At 38.5% G+C, this 17,665-nt stretch overlaps 1 protein-coding gene across 1 annotated transcript in view; it reads right to left on the minus strand.

The window, feature by feature from the left end:
* The window catches only part of LOC145715028 (cullin-4B-like), an 88,389-nt gene extending 81,150 nt beyond the window's left edge, over positions 1-7,239 (minus strand). The window contains exons 1-3 of the mRNA XM_081794615.1: positions 7,006-7,239; positions 6,103-6,207; positions 5,522-5,632 (exon numbers count right to left, since the gene is read on the minus strand). Coding sequence (XP_081650741.1) covers positions 5,522-5,632; positions 6,103-6,207; positions 7,006-7,153 — 364 coding nt within the window. The 5' untranslated portion in view covers positions 7,154-7,239. The remainder of the gene's footprint in view (positions 1-5,521; positions 5,633-6,102; positions 6,208-7,005) is intronic.
* Between the last annotated feature and the right edge of the window lie 10,426 nt (positions 7,240-17,665).

A 17,665-nucleotide genomic window follows, 5' to 3' on the forward strand; every position in this document is an offset into this window, starting at 1 on the left:
AAATCAACAATACAAGATACAGCAGGTATTGGCAAGGATGTGGAGAAAGGGAAACCCTCTCCCATTGTTGGTGGTAATACAAACTTGGGCAGCCACTACAGAGACCAAAATAGAGGTTCCCCGAAAAAATTAAAAACAGAACTACCCTATGATCCAACAATCGCAGTACTGGGTATTGACCCAAAGGAAGCAAAAGTACTGATAGAAGGGATACATGCACTCCTATCTTTGCAGCAGCACTGTCAACAGTAGTCAAGTTATACAGAGAGCCCAAATGTCCATTCACTGATGAATCAATAAAGGCACAATGGTATATAAATACAATGGTATAATACTCGCTCATGAAAAAGAATCACTCATTTCAGACATAAAGACACCTGCAGACTGAAAATGAAGGAATGGAGGAAAGTTTCTCATGGAAATGGATATCAAAAGAAAGTTGGAGCAGCAATACTTATGTCAGAAAAACTAGGTATTTTTTTAAATGTTTTCATGTTTATTTGTTTTTGAGAGAGAGAGAGAGAGAGAGAGAGAGAGAGAGAGAGAGAGAGAACAAGCAAGGGAGGGGCAGAGAGAGGGAGACAGAAGATCCAAAACAGGTTCTGCATGAGATCATGACCTGAGCTGAAATCAAGAGTTGGACGCACAACCAACTGAGCCACCCAGGTGCCCCTGAAAAACTAGATTTTAAACCACAGATTGTTAACAAGCAATGAAAACACAGTATCATATAGACGGGCCTATTCAACAATACGATCTAACAACTGTCAATGTTTATGCCCTAAACTGGCTCCCCCAAATATATACTCCACCTAACAGCAAACATACAGGAACTCACTGACAAAAATACAATAGTACCAAGGGACTTTAACATCCCACTTTTACAGCAATGGAAAGATCATCTATCCAGAAAATCAACAGGGAAACAATGGTTTTAAATGACACACTGAACCAGAGGAACTTAACAGATATATTCACAACATTTCATCCTAAAACAGCAGAACACACGTTCCTTTTGAGTGCATATGGAACATTCTCCAGAAAAGATTCCATACTGGGTCACAAGTCAGGTCTCAACACATACAAAAAGAATGACATCATATAATGCATATTTTCTGACCATAATGCTATGACACATGAAGCCAAACATAAGAAAATATTTGGAGAGACAACAAATACATGGAGGCTAAAGAACATCCTACTAAAGAATGAATGGATTAAATAGGCAAAGTAAGGAATAAAAAAATACATGGAAGCAAATGAAAATGAAACTAGGGCAGTTTAGAACGTTAAAAGGAGCAAAAGCAGTCCTAACAGAACAATACTGCAATGCAGGCCTATGTCAAACAGCAAAAAAAGTCTCAAATATAAAACCTAAGTTTACACCTAAAGGAGCAAGAAAAGGAACAGCAAATAAAGGTTGAAGAATGAAGGAAATAACAAAGATTAAAGCAGAAATAACTTATATGCAAATGAAAAAAAAAAAAAACAATAAAAACAGTAGAACAAACCGATCAATGAAACCAGGATCTGGTTCTTCTAAAAAACAATATTGATAAACCCCTAGCCAGACTTATCAAAAAGAAAAGAGAGGGGCGCCTGGGTGGCTCAGTCGGTTAAGTGTCCGACTTCAGCTCAGGTCACGATCTCGCGGTCCGTGAGTTCGAGCCCCGCGTCGGGCTCTGGGCTGATGGCTCGGAGCCTGGAGCCTGCTTCCGATTCTGTGTCTCCCTCTCTCTCTGCCCCTTCCCCGTTCATGCTCTGTCTCTCTCTGTCTCAAAAATAAATAAACGTTAAAAAAAAAAAAGTTAAAAAAAAAAGAAAAGAGAAAGGACACAAATAAATGAAATAATCAGTGAGAGAGGAGAGATCACAAATAACACAGAAATGAAATTATAAAAAAGAGTATTATGAAAAATTAAATTCCAACCAGTTGGACAATCTGGAAGAAATGGATACAGTCCTAGAAACATAAAAACTATCAAAACTGAAACATAAATGAAAAAAAAAAACAAAAAAACTGAAGAGACCAATAGCCAGTGAAGAAACTGAGTAATAAAAAATCTTCCAAAACATAAAAGTCCAGAGGCACATGGCTTTGTAAGGGAATTTTACCAAACACAGAAAGAGGAGTTAGTAACTATTTTGCTCAAACTATTAAAAAAAATAGAAATGGAAGAAAACTCCTAAACTCATTGTATGAAGCCAGTGTTACCTTACTCAAAAACCAGATAAAAACTCCACTAAAAAGAGACCTATAGGCCAGTGTCCTGATGAATATAATGCAAAAAATCTCAATAAAATACTAGCAAATGGAGTATCACAATATATTTAAAAATCCATTCAACTTGATCAAGGAGGATTTATTCGTGGGCTGCAACGGTAAGCTCATTATTCACAAATCAATCAATGTGATACACCACATTAATAAAAGAAAGTAAGAGAAGTATATGAGCTTCCCAGAAATGCATAAAAAGCATTTGACAAAATACAATACCCATTCATGTTAAAAACCCTCAACAAAGTAGGGATACATGGAACATGCCTCAATATAATAAAGGTCATACCAGAAAGACCCACAGCTAGTATCATCTCAATGGGGAAAAACTGAGAGCTTTTCCTCTATAATCAGGAACGAGGCATGTCCACTGTCACCATATTTATTTAACATAGTACTGGAAGCCCTAGCGTCAGCAGTCAGACAATTCACAGAAACAAAATGAATCCAAATTGGCAAGGAAGAAGTCAAACACTCACTATTTGCACATGACATGATTCCCTACGTAGGAAAACGCAAAGACTCTATCTACCAAAACAATTGTTAGAACTGATAAATGAATTCAGTAGTGTCATAGGACACAAAATCAAAGTACAGAAATCTGTTGCGTTTCTATACACGAATAACGAAGCTGCAAAAAGAGAGACAAAGGAATTGATCCCATTTATAACTGCACCACATACCTAGGAGTAAAGGTAACCAAAAACATAAAAGATCTGTACTCTGAAAACTATACAGCTCTGATATAAGAAATTGAAAAAGACACAAACGTACGGAAAGGCATACCATGCTCATGGATTAGAAGAACAAACATTGTTATAATGTGTATACTACCCAAAGCAATATACATATTTAATGCAATCCCAATCAAAATACCACCAGCATTTTTCAGAGCCTAAACAAACAATACCAAAATTTATATGTAATCACAAAGATCCCCAAAGCCAAAGAAATCCTGACAAAGAAAAGCAAAGCTGTAGGCATCACAATTCTGGCTTCAAACTGTATTGCAAAGCCTGTAGTAATCAAGACAGCATGGTGCTGGCAACAAAACAAAACAAAACAACACAACAACAACAAAAAAACCCCGACACATGTATTAATGAAACACCACAGAAAACCCAGAAATATACCCCACAAGTACATGGTCAACTGTCTTTGACACAGCAGGAAATACTATCCAATGGGGAAAAAACAATCTCTTCCACAAGTAGTGTTGTTAAAACTGGACAGCATCAAGTAAATGAGTGAGACTGGACTACTTTATTACACCATGCACAAAAATAAGTTCAAAATGGATGAAAGATCTACATGAGACATGAAACCATCAAAATCCTAGAGAAAAAAAAAAACACAAGCAGCAAACCCTTTGACCTCAGCCATAGCAACTTCTTACTAGATATGTCTCCAGAAATAAAGGAAACAAAAGCAAAATAAATTATTGGACCTTCATACAGAAAAAAAACATTCTGAACAGTGAAGGGAATAATCAGCATTTCCAATGGGAAATCAGAATTTCCCATTTCCATTCTATGGAACGGGAAAAATGTTAGCAAAAATACATGCATGCTAAACAGTGAGTATTCAAAATACATAAAGAACTTATACAACCCAACACCAGAAAAACAGCTCAGTTAAAAAACAGGTAAAAGACAGGAATCTACATTTTTCCAAAGATGACATCCTTATGTCTAACATACACAGGAAAAGATGCTCAACATCACTCATCATCAGGTAAATACAAAGCAAGACCACAATGAGATACCACCTCACACCAGTCATAATAGCTAAAACTAACAACTAAAAAAAAAAACAAAACCCAGCAGGTATCGGTGAGGATGCAGAGAAAAGGGAACCCTCTCGCACTGCTCATGGGAATGCAAACTTGTGCAGTCTATCTGGAGACTAGTGTGGAAGTTCTCAAAAACTTCAAAACTGAACTGCCTTGATCCAGCAAGTGTACTAATAGGTTTTACCCAAAGGATACAAAACTACTGATTTGAATGGATACCTGAACCCCTATATTTATAGCATCACTATCAACAATAGCCAAATTATGGAAAGCATCCAAATGTCCACTGACAGATAAATGGATAAAGATCTCTCTCTCTCTCTCTCTCTCTCTCTCTCTCTCTCTCTCTCCCCCCCCCCCACCCCCTTCACGTGTGTGTGTGGGGGGGGTGGTCTGCAATCAAAATGAATGAAATTTTGCCATTTGCAGCAACATGTATGGAGCTAGAGTGGATTATGAAGTCAGAGAATGACAAATACTGTATAATTTCACTAGTGTGTGGAATTTAAGAAACACAACAGATAAACATAGAAGACGAAAAAAAAGACGGATGGCAAATCAGACTCTTCACTATAGAGAACACAATGATGGTTACCGGAAGGGGAGGTGGGTGCGAGATGGCTTAAATGGGTAATGGGGATTAAAAAGGACACTTATTTTGATGAGCCGTGGGTGTTGTATGGAAATTATGACTCACTAAATTGTACACCTGAAACTATTATTACACTGTATTTGAACTAACTGAAATTTAAATAAAAACCTGAAAAAAATACAAAGAAAAAAACAAAGAAATTAGTACTTCTACAACTTATTTCAAATTGTTTAAATAATCCTGCTTCCAGGGTACAAAACAGTTATCACAGACAAGGTCTCCAAGGTCACGCAAAATCTTACACCTATTAACTTTTCAGTTTAGCCTTTATGACAGCTCTTGTGTGTTCTTCTCTGATTATTCTGATTCCCCAGCGTTTCAAATTGCTAAACTCTTTCTAGCACGGACTAACTTCTGCTATCATCGTCAACATTTCTGTATCTCCACATTGTATTTCAATCATGCTTCCTTAAAGAAACTGTCCTCAATTTTCTGACTAGGTTAAATTGCCTTTTTATACATCTTCATGCTTCTCTTACTTTTTACTTATGTTTGTGAGATGATCCCACCTTATCCAGAGTTTAGCCAATATCCTAAATTTATAAATACAAATCTTAAAATAACCTGCCTGTGGGAACACATAAGGATGATGACAGAGCTGCCAAATGAGTGCATACACTTTTGGATAACCACATTAAATTAGTAGTTTGTAAAATGATGTGTAGAACAAGCTCTTACCAAATGAGAGGTAAACACTGAAATGAAATCATAGTTCTCCACCCAGATTCATGAAGCACAAAAGCCCCCCCCCCTCAAAAAATATGACTGAAACAAACAATATACCTGTCAAGACACACACCTTGTTTAAGTTTGCACAGCATTGACTTTTCTGCATCAACTGAAGCACTCTTATCAAGTAAGAGACGTTTTGCTAAATCTTTTTTGTAGAAGGCTTCAGAAACATCTTTCTCTGTGACATTTAAGGAAAAACACCTTAATGCCAAAGATGGAAAATGCAAAATGGCAGAAAATTAAATGAGACACTATATTCAATACATCTGAAAACAGCAAGTGAAACAGATGGTTACGTATTATCTGAATGCACTTATATAAAGTATCTCGGAACACTTAAGTTCATATAGAGAGCAGTCAAATTTTTGGTTTCCAGAAGCTGAAGGCAAGAAGGAAATGACAAATGACTGCTTAATGTGTATGGAGTTTATACTGAAATTTTTGAGATTAAGTAATTGTGATGGCTGCACAATCATGTGAACGTACTTATTGCCACTGAATTGTTAGCTTTTTAAAGTTATCAGTTTTACCACCAGAAAACATTATTTGAATTCAATTTAGGTTGGGATTTGCACTTAGTGCTTTATACTTCCCCAATGTTACCATTTTTTAAAACTTTTAAATAGACATTTAAACCAAATTACTCACCATGAATAAACCTAAATAAAATTACCACTTTAGCTAATAATTCTTCAAGTTCTTCATCCGTAGCTTCTTTGTTACCTGTACGGAGCTTTGAATCCACATACTTTGCTAAAATGTAAAAAAATAATTTTCTAAGTAATGCTATATTTTCAAATATGTATATGAACAAAAACCATTTATTCAAGCAAATACTTTCCCCCAGAGTGAGGTGCATTAATTTTCATGAAACAAAAAATGAATAAATGAGTTAACGGACAGATGAGTGGCAGAAAAAGATAAATTACTTCCTGTAAGTTCTACACTGATATTTTTATATTTCTATAACCTCAATGATCAAATATTACAATATAGTCATTTCCTCACTACCATGCCCCTAATCTATTTTTAAAAACAAAATATTGCGAGATATTGCATGAAACTGAGATTATATTAACCCCAAAGTCTTAAGGACTTATTAAATGTTGATTGTACTCATCTAAATAATTTATTGTTCTTGAAAAATCAAATTGATAATGTGTTTCAGGTTTCTTGAACAATCAAATTGATACTGTGTTTCAAGTTTTTATGTCAGCAAAAAGATATCCCTTATAATATAAAATCATTAGGTTTCATGAGAGTAAGGAAAGCTTTCATTTATTTTAAAATGAGTCTTATCTACTGATAAGAGAAACTGATAATTTTATAGGACGCTAAAGACACATGAGCTTCCAAAGGGCTGGGTTACTATTAAACAAAGGAACAAAGTCTTGTGAACGCTAAAGTTGAGAGAAATAGTTTATTACAAACATTGGTAGTCAATCTGGCAACATTATGACCAATCAGGAGGTCAAACTGAACTCTTGTTACATAATTTAAAACAACAAAATAAAAAATAAAATACATATTGCGTAAAATTGAAAACCATACCTAGAAGCTCAGCTGGTTTGTTAGGTCTTTTATTAATAAACGTTTCAAAAGCACCTTTCATAGCAACAATAATTTTCTCATTTTTCAGAAAAGACGCTTCAATAATAAAATCTATCTTATCTTTAAAATCCAGAAGCTCTTGCACCATTGTCTTATCTTTCGTAGGGTTAATAACTATGCTGCTACCAAATTTCTGGAAAATAAAAGTAAGTCAGGTTATTGTATTTACACAGCAAGTAAAACACCTTTAATAGAAAATTTTACATCATTTACAAGGAAATCTCAGAAATGCAAATATTCAGTAAATCTCAAAAGAAAAATTCATTTCTAGATAAAGACAAGATAATCTGGAAACGAAGCCAACATAAATACATGTAAATCAAAAGTTCATCTGAGTGGAGAATTATTTAGAAACATATCAGAAATGCAAGTCTATGGTGCCTAATAAATCAAAAAGGAGGGTGAGTGTATAGAGTAACAGGGACATATAGCAGAAGAAAAGTATCTGAAAATACACAAAACAAAAACCAAAAAAAAAAAAAAAAAAAAAAAGAGGTAGAAAGGGAAGTGAAAGGGATCACCAAAAATGGATTGCATTAAAAGAATCATAAAGCTATCAAAACTTGTCAGTATCAAATTTTCCAAATTCTGGAATAAAATCAGGAACTTAAAACTAGGGAAAACACTTAATGAAGAAAGAAACTATGAAATAACACAACTTCTTGACATCTCACCTTCAACATCTAAATGTTCTTAGAGGCAGTTAAGAGAAGCAATTCAATGGATCCTCAATAGTAATAAACCCCATTATATGTGTGAAAGTCAAGAGGCAACAGGATAACCTCTTTAAAGTGCTGGGCGGAAAAACTGTCACCAAAAATTCTATATCTAGAAAAAACATTCTTTAATAGTGAAGAAAAATTAGGAAATAAGAAGATAAACAAATGCTGAGATAGTTCTTTGCTAGTAGACCTGCCCTCTAAGAAAAACTAATGGGATTTCTTAGTGTTGAAATAAAAGAACAACAGGTAATAGTTTGAAGACATATTAAAAATGAACAAAAACATTTGTAAATGTATTAGCACACATAAATATAAAGGCCAGTTTCTTCTAAGTATAGATTATAATTCCTTGTTACTATATATGATTTAGGAGACAAATGTATTAAGCAACGAACGTAAACCTATTTTCATAAACATGGATGTGTAGAGATTCAATGTGAGACAAAAGCATAAACATGAAGGAATGGAACTGTATACAGCAGAGTTTTTGCATACTACTGCACCTAAGTCATTATTATTTCAAACTATATATTTTTTTAGAGATTTTGATTATTTTTAATTTTTTTAACGTTTATTTATTTTTGAGACAGAGAGAGACAGAGCATGAACAGGGGAGGGGCAGAGAGAGAGGGAGACACAGAATCTGAAACAGGCTCCAGGCTCTGAGCTGTCAGCACAGAGCCCGATGCGGGGCTCGAACTCACGGACCGCGAGATCGTGACCTGAGCCGAAGTCGGCCGCTTAACCACGACTGAGCCACCCAGGCGCCCCAATTTCAAACTATATTTAATAAAAAAGATTCTCCTTACAATCCCCAAATCAATCAATAACAAAAGAATTTTAAAATACACAGACAATTAAATCAGAGATGAATCTAAGGAGTGCACTAGAAAAAGTCAGCAGTAAAGTCAGGCTGTAATTTTATACAGCCTTTATAAAAGCCTATAAAAAGGCATTTATAAAAGAACTTTTATATACACATAAGACACATAAAAAGCAAACATTATAATGGCAGAAGGCCTTTCTTGTCAATAATTAAGTGTACATGGAATAAACTCCCCAGTTGAAAGGTAGATACTGGCGAAACAAATTTTGAAAACCTAATCTACTACTTGGACTCCCTTTTGATCCAAAGACACAAATAATATTCAAAGAAAAAGGAAGGAACAAGTCGTAATATCACACAAGTCGTAATAAAAGAGAGCTGCAGTGGCTATACCCCTATTAGACAAACTTGCCTTTGTTACAGTAGAAAAAGAAAAATATTATATTTTAAAAAGGGTCAGTTTAGAGGTGCCTGGCTGGCTTAGTCTGTAGAATACCTGACTCTTGACCTCAGGCTTTTAGTTCAAGCCCCACAATGAGTATAGAGATTACTTTTAAAAAAGAGTCAATTTGTCAAGAAATAGAACAATTTCTAAGATAGAGCTTTAAACCTTCTGAAGCAAAAATTCACACAAACGGGGGAGGAAGTTGTACAATAGTGGGATACTTTACTGGCCCGCTTTAATAAACTGATATAACAAGTGGACAAACATAAAGAAAAAATAGACAACAAAACAACATTTAAACTAGACCTAACAGATATATTAATAATCCACAGAACATCAGAATGTACATTTTTCTTAAATTCACCCAGAACACTCTCAGGATTTTAGGCCACACAACTATCTGCAATAAAATGTAAAAGATTAAAATCACACAAAGTATATTATCTCACCACAATGGGACAAAACCAGAAATGATTTTCAGAAAGAAAAAGTGGAAAATTGCAATTATGTGCAAATTAAACACATTCTTAAACAGCCAAACAAGTCACGTAGGAAATCAGAAAACAGACACAAATGAAAATTACAACACCATATACCAAAATTTATAAAACGATGCAAGAGAGAGAAATTTACATCCATATATGCTTACATGAGAAAGACCTCAAATCAAATCGCTAGCTTTACGGTTCAAGGAACCAGAAAAAGGAGAGAAAACTAAACAAAACTAGCATGGGAAGTACAGAAGAAACAAATCAAAAGATAAAATCAAGAAAATGAAAGGAAATGAAAACTGAAATGAAAAGTCAGGATCATAAAACCGAATGCTTCACAGCAAATATAAACAAAACTGATAAATGATAATGAAATCAGCAACACTCTGGAATAGGTGGTCCTGGACCCCGGTCTCTCCACATAAAAACATGGATTAACAAGCAACAGTCTAGTCTATTCTATAGAAAATTTTGAGAAGAAAACTTGGCAACACAAGAACACACTTTTGAAAACCCTAGAACCTCCTGGGTGAGTCTGAAGTGCTCCTTTCTAGAAGCACAAAAACTGGGAAAAGCTGCATCAAACAGTAATGTCAGCAATTTCACACTGACTATACATACATACTGTCCTCCCCCAGGCCGGAATAGTACCACACTGAGAGATGTACTCTGGACCTAGTTTTTCCAGTGGTAAAAAGATAGTTTAAGGCTGACACTTAGCTTTGCCAGTATTCATGGGTGGCCCCAGGAAGAAAACTACTGTGTAGGGAACACTGACAGACCACCTATGGTAAAGGCTGGACCATGTGTAAGCTAGTCACAAAGAAGGACACAGAGCTCACAATAATCAAAGGTCAGATTATGGCAGAGGCATTGCATCCCAGACAGCACCCACACAAGCAAATGCAACTGAGTAAGGAGTACAGCTGAGGTCACCAACCAGTGATTTGGTTTGGCTTGGAGCTGGGTCTGTGACCCTTCTGGGCAGAAAACCAGGCAAGCTGCCCACTGACCCACAGACTATAACTTGAAGCCCCAGTCATCCCGGAAACTTGACCATGTGGCACAGACTTTGACTCCGCCCAATCACAAAGCTAGCCACCAACCTAAATCTAACTATCTTATCTGGGAGACTGGTCAGCCACTCTGCTGAAAAACAACACACAGTGGCTCTGGTCTAATACTCCTCTCACCTAATGCAGTGCACAATCTGAAACACCACTTCAGCCAGGTAAAAGAGCTGGTGGTCCCACTCAACCAGTGGCAAAGGTAGAGAGCCCAGCGAATGGTCTTGCCTGACAATGGATTCCCACTTGGTGGCCTCTCCTGATCATGAAGCCCAGCATACAACGCTACGTAGCCGCACAGTAAATCCAATCCTGGCAAAGGAGCACATCCTGTCTTTCGCCTAACCACAGAGGCATCTCAGCAGCCCTCGGAATAGTCAATGGATGTGCCCTGATGCAAGTCCAGCCTGTCCTCAGTGTTGGTGGTAACCCTGCCTGAGCAGACACACCAGAAGTAGCCCTAATCACCCATCGATGTTCTACGCTGGCCTGTTCAGAAACCTCATATAGATGGACTGGTAAAAATCTTCCCACCAAAGTACACTTGTTAACCTTGTATGAGCTCATCACTTTCAAATACGCAGGTCTCACACACGACAATAAAAGAACAAGGAACAAGGGGCATGTGACAACACCACAGGAAGTTTTTAATGAAGTTGAATGAAAACAGGAAAAATTACATAAATGGGAGAATCAACACAAATAGAGAAATGATTTTAAAACCAAACTAGAACACCTAGAGCTAAGGAATGCAATTACTGCTTTGAAAAATTCAGCAGAGAGTTTAAACAACACATTCAATCAAGCATAAGAAACAATCTGTGAGAGTCCTGGGAAGATGGTGGAGTAGGAGGATCCCCAGCTCACCTCACCCCAAAGACACACCAAGAAAACAGCCACATCAGTGGAACTAATCTGAAAATTACACAAAGACTGGCATAAATATTTTCCAGTTTATCACAGATGAGGCCAAAGCAGAAAACATAGGAGAACGAAGACTTTATTAGGACCAAACCTCTGGTGAGACTAACCAAAAAATGGAAGAACACCATAAGCATGGAGAAGGAAGAAGAGCAGGCACATACTAGGCACCCACAGCACAGGAGACCTGCACTAGAAGATAACTCACTATAACTTGTAGCTTTGAAAGCCACTGGATCTCAACTTTTAGCTACTATGTACATGGGCTTAACTCCAGGTATTTTTAAAAATCAGTCGTCTCAGTTACAGGAGAGCCAGAAAGTAGCAATAAATTGAGTCTGCTGTGCCTTTGTGACTCAGCTGGTTGGGCATCTGACTCTTGATTTTGGCTTAGGCCATGATCTCTGAGGTCATGAGACTGAGTCCTGTGTCAGGCTCAGCACTAACTGTGGAGCCTGCTTAAATTCTCTCTCTTCCTCTGCTTCTCACCTCACTCATGCTCTCTTTTTCTCTAAGAAAGAAAGAAACTGAGTCTCTATCTTGAAGAGCAAGTATAAACAATAACCTGGATAAGATATAGCACAGAAGCAGGACTTCTGAAAGAGCCTGAGGTATATGTGAAGGAGATTTATTTACTAACCTCAGAATACGTCCTGGGAGTGGAGCAGAAATTTTAGGATGCTATGCCAGGAACGTAAGTGTTAACAGATGCCATTTCTTTCCCATTCCCCGGTCGAGATACACAGACATTTATAGGAACTAGTGTGAACACTCTGCACCTATCTTTCTATCAGAAAGAGTTCCCCTGCCTCCGAGGGAAAGAGTTCCCCTGCCATCTGGTTCCCCTGCTTCCAAGTTCCACTGTAGATCCACTCCATCCAACCTTCCTCACGTAGCAGGCATTCCTCCAAAGCAGCTCCTACACCAACACACCCTGTCTCATCCATGCAATGCAGCTAGATGAGCATCAAAGATGAGCATCAAACCATTTTGAACACCTACGGCATTGATCTGAGGATTAATGCAATAGTCTGCATAATTTGAGACAGAGGACTTAGCAGGTACATTGTATGGAGAGATTAACCAGCGGAGAGATGCCACAGAGTCTCCTATGTGGAAGGAAGGGAGAAAAGAGAAAAGGGGACAGCGTAGCATATCAGGATCATGCAAGAAAACCACCCCCACCCCCCCGCCCGAAAGTAGCTGAAGAGAAAAAAATGAGTGAAAAAACTCAGAGAGGACTGGACCAATATTCTGTTTCCCAAAACCACTGATGGAGAGAAATGAGAGGGTTTCAATACCACAGGATTCTATAAACAGTGGAGCACAGTGTCTGAGGTTTGAAGCTTAATACCTGGCAGTGCTCTGGTGAGAAAGTACCTGGCAGTGCTCTGGTGAGAACGTCCACGAGTAGACAGAGGGGTCTGATGGGTCCACGTGCCACACGGGGAAAAGTGGCACCCCTGCTTGGAGGACATTTGGTAGAAGCCATACAGCCTCCCCATAAGCAAAAGTCCCAGCAGACCCTGGAGAGCAGCCACATTTGCTGGTATTGGAACAAAGATACCAGAGTGCGGTGAAAACGGGCACCAGCTGTATGTTGTGAATATGCCATTAACTCTAAATATCCACTGCTGCACAATCACATGAGTGTCTTGTCATTGAGCCAGGGTACTGGCCATTGCTCAAAGGGAACTGCCCCAGAGAATCAGTACAAACAGACCCCAGAGCCACCAGGGTCTCTGAACTGTGGGGTTTTCAACACAGCCCCATCTGAGATAGAAGTCTGGAAGGAGACACCACCTGGCAGGCAGGTATCTTGGACCCAGAGTAGAGGTGGGGAGTGGACAAAAGCACCAGACAGAGGAAGGATGCTTGACTGTGGGATGTGAGAGCGTGAAGTTTGCCTTCCAGAGACTAGGCAACTGAATAAAGCCATTTTTCTCCTCTAGAGCATGTGAAAACTCACACACAGATCAAGCCCAGTAGGCTAAGCAGTGCCATCAAGTGGAGAACAGAGCTGTTATACCAAGCCCTGCTAACTGCTCTCCATATACATCCTCAAGAAGACCAGCACAAATTCCTTCTACCTTCTTATTAGACTACGGACTATAGTGTTCTGCACCAGGGAAACTAGATGTAACTTCATTCAGGTTTCTTGCTGTTTGCTGTTTCATTTATTTGTTGATTTTCTTTCCTTCTGTTTTTGTTTGTGTTATTTTTCTATTTCTATATCAGAAACAAGTTATTTTTTATTTTTAAAATTTTTATTCTACTCTATTATTTAATTTTTTTTTTAGTTTTTAATTTTTTAACTTTTTCCCTTTCTTTTTTTACTCTATCCTATTAAGCTTTCCTCAACAAGAAGACCAAAACACACCTAGGATCTAGATTCCTTTATTTATTTCGTGTTTAAATTTTTAATTTAAATTTTTTATTTTATTAAATTTTTTCTTCCTCTAAAATGACAAGACGCAGGAATTCACCCCCAAAAAAGAACAGGAAAAAAATGGTGGCAGGGATTTAATCAATACACGTATAAGTAAAATGTCTGAACTAGATTTTAAAATCATGATAATATGAATACGAGCTGAGTCGAAAAAAAAAACAAAAACAAACGCATAGAACACAGGACAATCCCTTAATGCAGAAATAAAAGAACTAAAACCTAGGCAGCCCAAAACTAAAAATTCGCTAACCAAGATGCAATCTCAAATGAATGCCGTGACAGCCGAGAATGGATGAAGCAAAACAGCATACAGAAGATAAAATTATGGAAAATAATTAAGCAGGGAAAAAAGGTAAACAAAACCAAAAGATCACTACAAAGACTTGGAGAAACCAATAACTTATTAAGAAAGGAATGACATCTGAATCATAGGAGTCCCAGAAGATGAAGAGACAGGAAAATGGGCAGAAGGTTTATAGGAGCAAATTGTATCTGAACACTTCCCTAATCTGGAGGACAGACATAAAAATCCAAGAAGCACCAAGAACTCCCATTACATTCAAGGAAAACTGACCATTACAAATGCATATCATAGTCAAAATCACAAAATATAAGACAACAATTTGAAAGCAGCAAGGGGAAAAGTGTTTAACCTACATGGGAAGACATATCAGGTTCCCAGCAGGTATGTCACAGAAACATGGAAGACGAGAAACGAGTAAAAGGATACATTAAATGTGCTGAATACCAGATATTCTTTATACAGCAAAACTGTCATTCAGAATAGGAGAGATACAGAGTTTCCCATAAAAACAAAAACTTAAATGAGTTTGTGAACCACTAAATCAGCCCTGCAAGAAATTTTAAGGGGGACTCTGAATGGAGAAAAAACAAATCAAAACAAAATAAAAAGACCAAATCAACAAAGACTACAAAGGAACAGAGATCATCACAAAAATAACACTTCTATGAGTAACACAATGACACTAAATTGATACCTTTCAATAATTATTCTAGATGTAAATGGACCAAAATGCTCCAATAAAAACACGTATGCTATCAGAATGGATAAAAAAACAAGACCCATCTGTATACTGCCTACAAGAGACTCATTTTGCTCCTGAAGACACCTACACACTGAAAGAAGGGGACTGGAGAACCACGTATCAAGCTAATGGTCATTAAAAGAAAGCTGGAGTAGGCGTACTTATGTCAAACTAGATCTTAAAACAAAAACTATAAAAAGAGATGAAGTGAATTATAATTAAGGTACCATTCATCAAGAAGACCTAACAATTGTAAATATTTATGCCACCAGTGTGACAGCACCCAAATATGTAAATTTTAATTACAAATATAAGAAACTCGTTGAGAAAAGCACCGTAATTGGAGGGGATTTTAACACTCAACCTACATCAATGGACAGATGATCCAAGCAGAAAATGAAGGAAACAATGGCTTTGAATAACACACTGGGCTAGATGGACTTAACAGATACATTCAGAATATTTCATCCTAAAGGAGCAAAGTACACATTCTTTTCAAGTGCACATGGAACATTCTGTAGAACAGATTACATAATGGGTTACAAATCAGCCTTCATGAGATACAAAAAAAAAAAAAATACCGAGTTAAGACCATGCATATTTTTCAGATCCCAACAGTATGAAACACAAAATCCACCACAAGGAAAATTTGGTGCAACCACAAAACTTGGAGATTAAAGAACATCCTAAAGAATCAATGGCTTAGGGGAGGAGGGGACAACATGGTGGAGAAGTAGGCAGATCCATACTTCCTGCGACTCTCAAACAAAGAAGTGCACAAGCCGAGGGACTTTGAACACCAAAGCCTGGAGGAAAAGAGGCTGAATCTACCAGGAAGAAAATTTGAAAGTTGGAGAAAAACATGTGGGTGACTGTGAACTGAGGGAGATAAAAAAAAAAGCCCACGTGGGCATGGAGGGGAGGGACCCCCTTCTGCGGAGAGACAAAGGGAAAGGAAAGAGCAGCTAGGGAAGTGTAGGACCATATCCAGACAGGAGAAAGACCTCAGACTGAGATGGAGAGGGATCTGATCTCTAAATGTGGGGTTTTCTTCGGACTGGGTCTGGCTCCCTGTTCCCGGACAGGGGGAGGAGGGCAGCCAAGGCCTGGGTGTGGTGGTTAATCAGGGGCTCAGTCCCCAGCTGGGACCAAGTGGTTCCCTCCCTGGAGGGCTGAGCGATAGTACAAAGCCTGCCTGCAGCTGCCACCCCCAGGCTCAGTGGCTAGGCTGAGGACACAGTCTGCAGTAGGAAAAGGCGGCTGTCTCCCTGGAGTGCTGTGGTAAAGACAAAGCCTGCCTGTGTCTGCCTGAGTCTGCAAGGGCGGTGGCTCAGTCCGCAGTAGGAAAAAGCAGTCCTCCCTGAAGCGTGGCGGCACAAACCCAGCTGGAGCCACATATTGGAGCACACTGAGAGGCGCTCCCCCAGTGCCAGAGCGCAGGGAAGCAGGACTTTGAATCCTAGCCAAGCACAGGGTCGGGGGAGTTAGTGGAGCAAGAAGGACCGCCCCATCTATGCCAGCGGCACAGTAAGGAGGACTCAAACAAAGTCCACTGAGTCTGGTCCCTGGAGAAGAGACTGGGGGATTGCCATTCCCCACCCCCCCCCCGCCCCGCCACCACCACCATCAAGGCAGGGCCTCAAGGATCACCCCTGGGGCCCACAGTGGAGGGAGCTGGGTCCCGATTATACCAAACCACACTCCTCAGCACTGGGTAACCACCAGAGCGGCACAGACCCTGTGGAAAACTCCCCCCGACAAGCACTTCAACACTGCCTGGATTAACTCTAGATCAATTCTGGGTATTTAAGATATATTCTCCCCCCACCTCCATTTCTCCTCCTTATCTCTTCCCTCCCCTAGGCTGGTTACTCTGTTTATTGGTTTGTCTAAACAGACATATTTAATCCATTGTCTTGATACATGTTCTACACGTCCTTCTTTACATTTCTTTCTCTCTCTCTGGAATAATCAAGCCATATAGTTTCTCTGTCTGGGTAACTATCTTCGTTTCGTTTCCCTGCCTCCTCCTTTATTTTCCTTTCTCTCTATGGATTAAGCCTTTTAGTCTCTCTGCCTAGTCAACGTTTAGTTTTTCTTCTTCCCACACTCCTATCATTTCTCTTCTTGTATGTGCTCTTCCATCATCAACGCCTCCACTCTCTAATTTAATTCTAGTGGGTCATTTTCAGTTTGTTTTTTCAGTCTTTAGTTTTTTGTTCTTATTTGTTTCTTTGTGCTGTTTGTTTGTTTCTTCTGTGCTTGAGTGGTTTTGTCTCCTGTTTGTCTGTTTTCCTTTATAGGTTACTCAAAGGAACAAATCAAAGCACGCCTGGTGTAGGGTTTAAAATATCACTATCAGTAGGGTAATAAAATAACCAAAGTCACAACAACACAGAGCGAGTAACAATCTCCAGAAAACACCTCCTGAAGGGCCAGACCCTGGACAGTGTATGACCCTCCTTTAACATAGCAGTGCTCGCAGGTGCAGAGCACACAACAAGCTTTTAAAATGCATAAGGGACAGTAAAATACCCCAAATGAGGAAACAGAAGAATTCTCCTAAAAAGATATTCCTGGAGGTAGAGACGGCTAATGAATTGATCAAAACCGACTTAAGCAACATAACTGAA

Source organism: Panthera onca, chromosome Y (genome assembly GCF_046562875.1).
Source record: "Panthera onca isolate mPanOnc1 chromosome Y, mPanOnc1 haplotype 2, whole genome shotgun sequence".
Lineage (NCBI taxonomy): Eukaryota > Metazoa > Chordata > Mammalia > Carnivora > Felidae > Panthera > Panthera onca.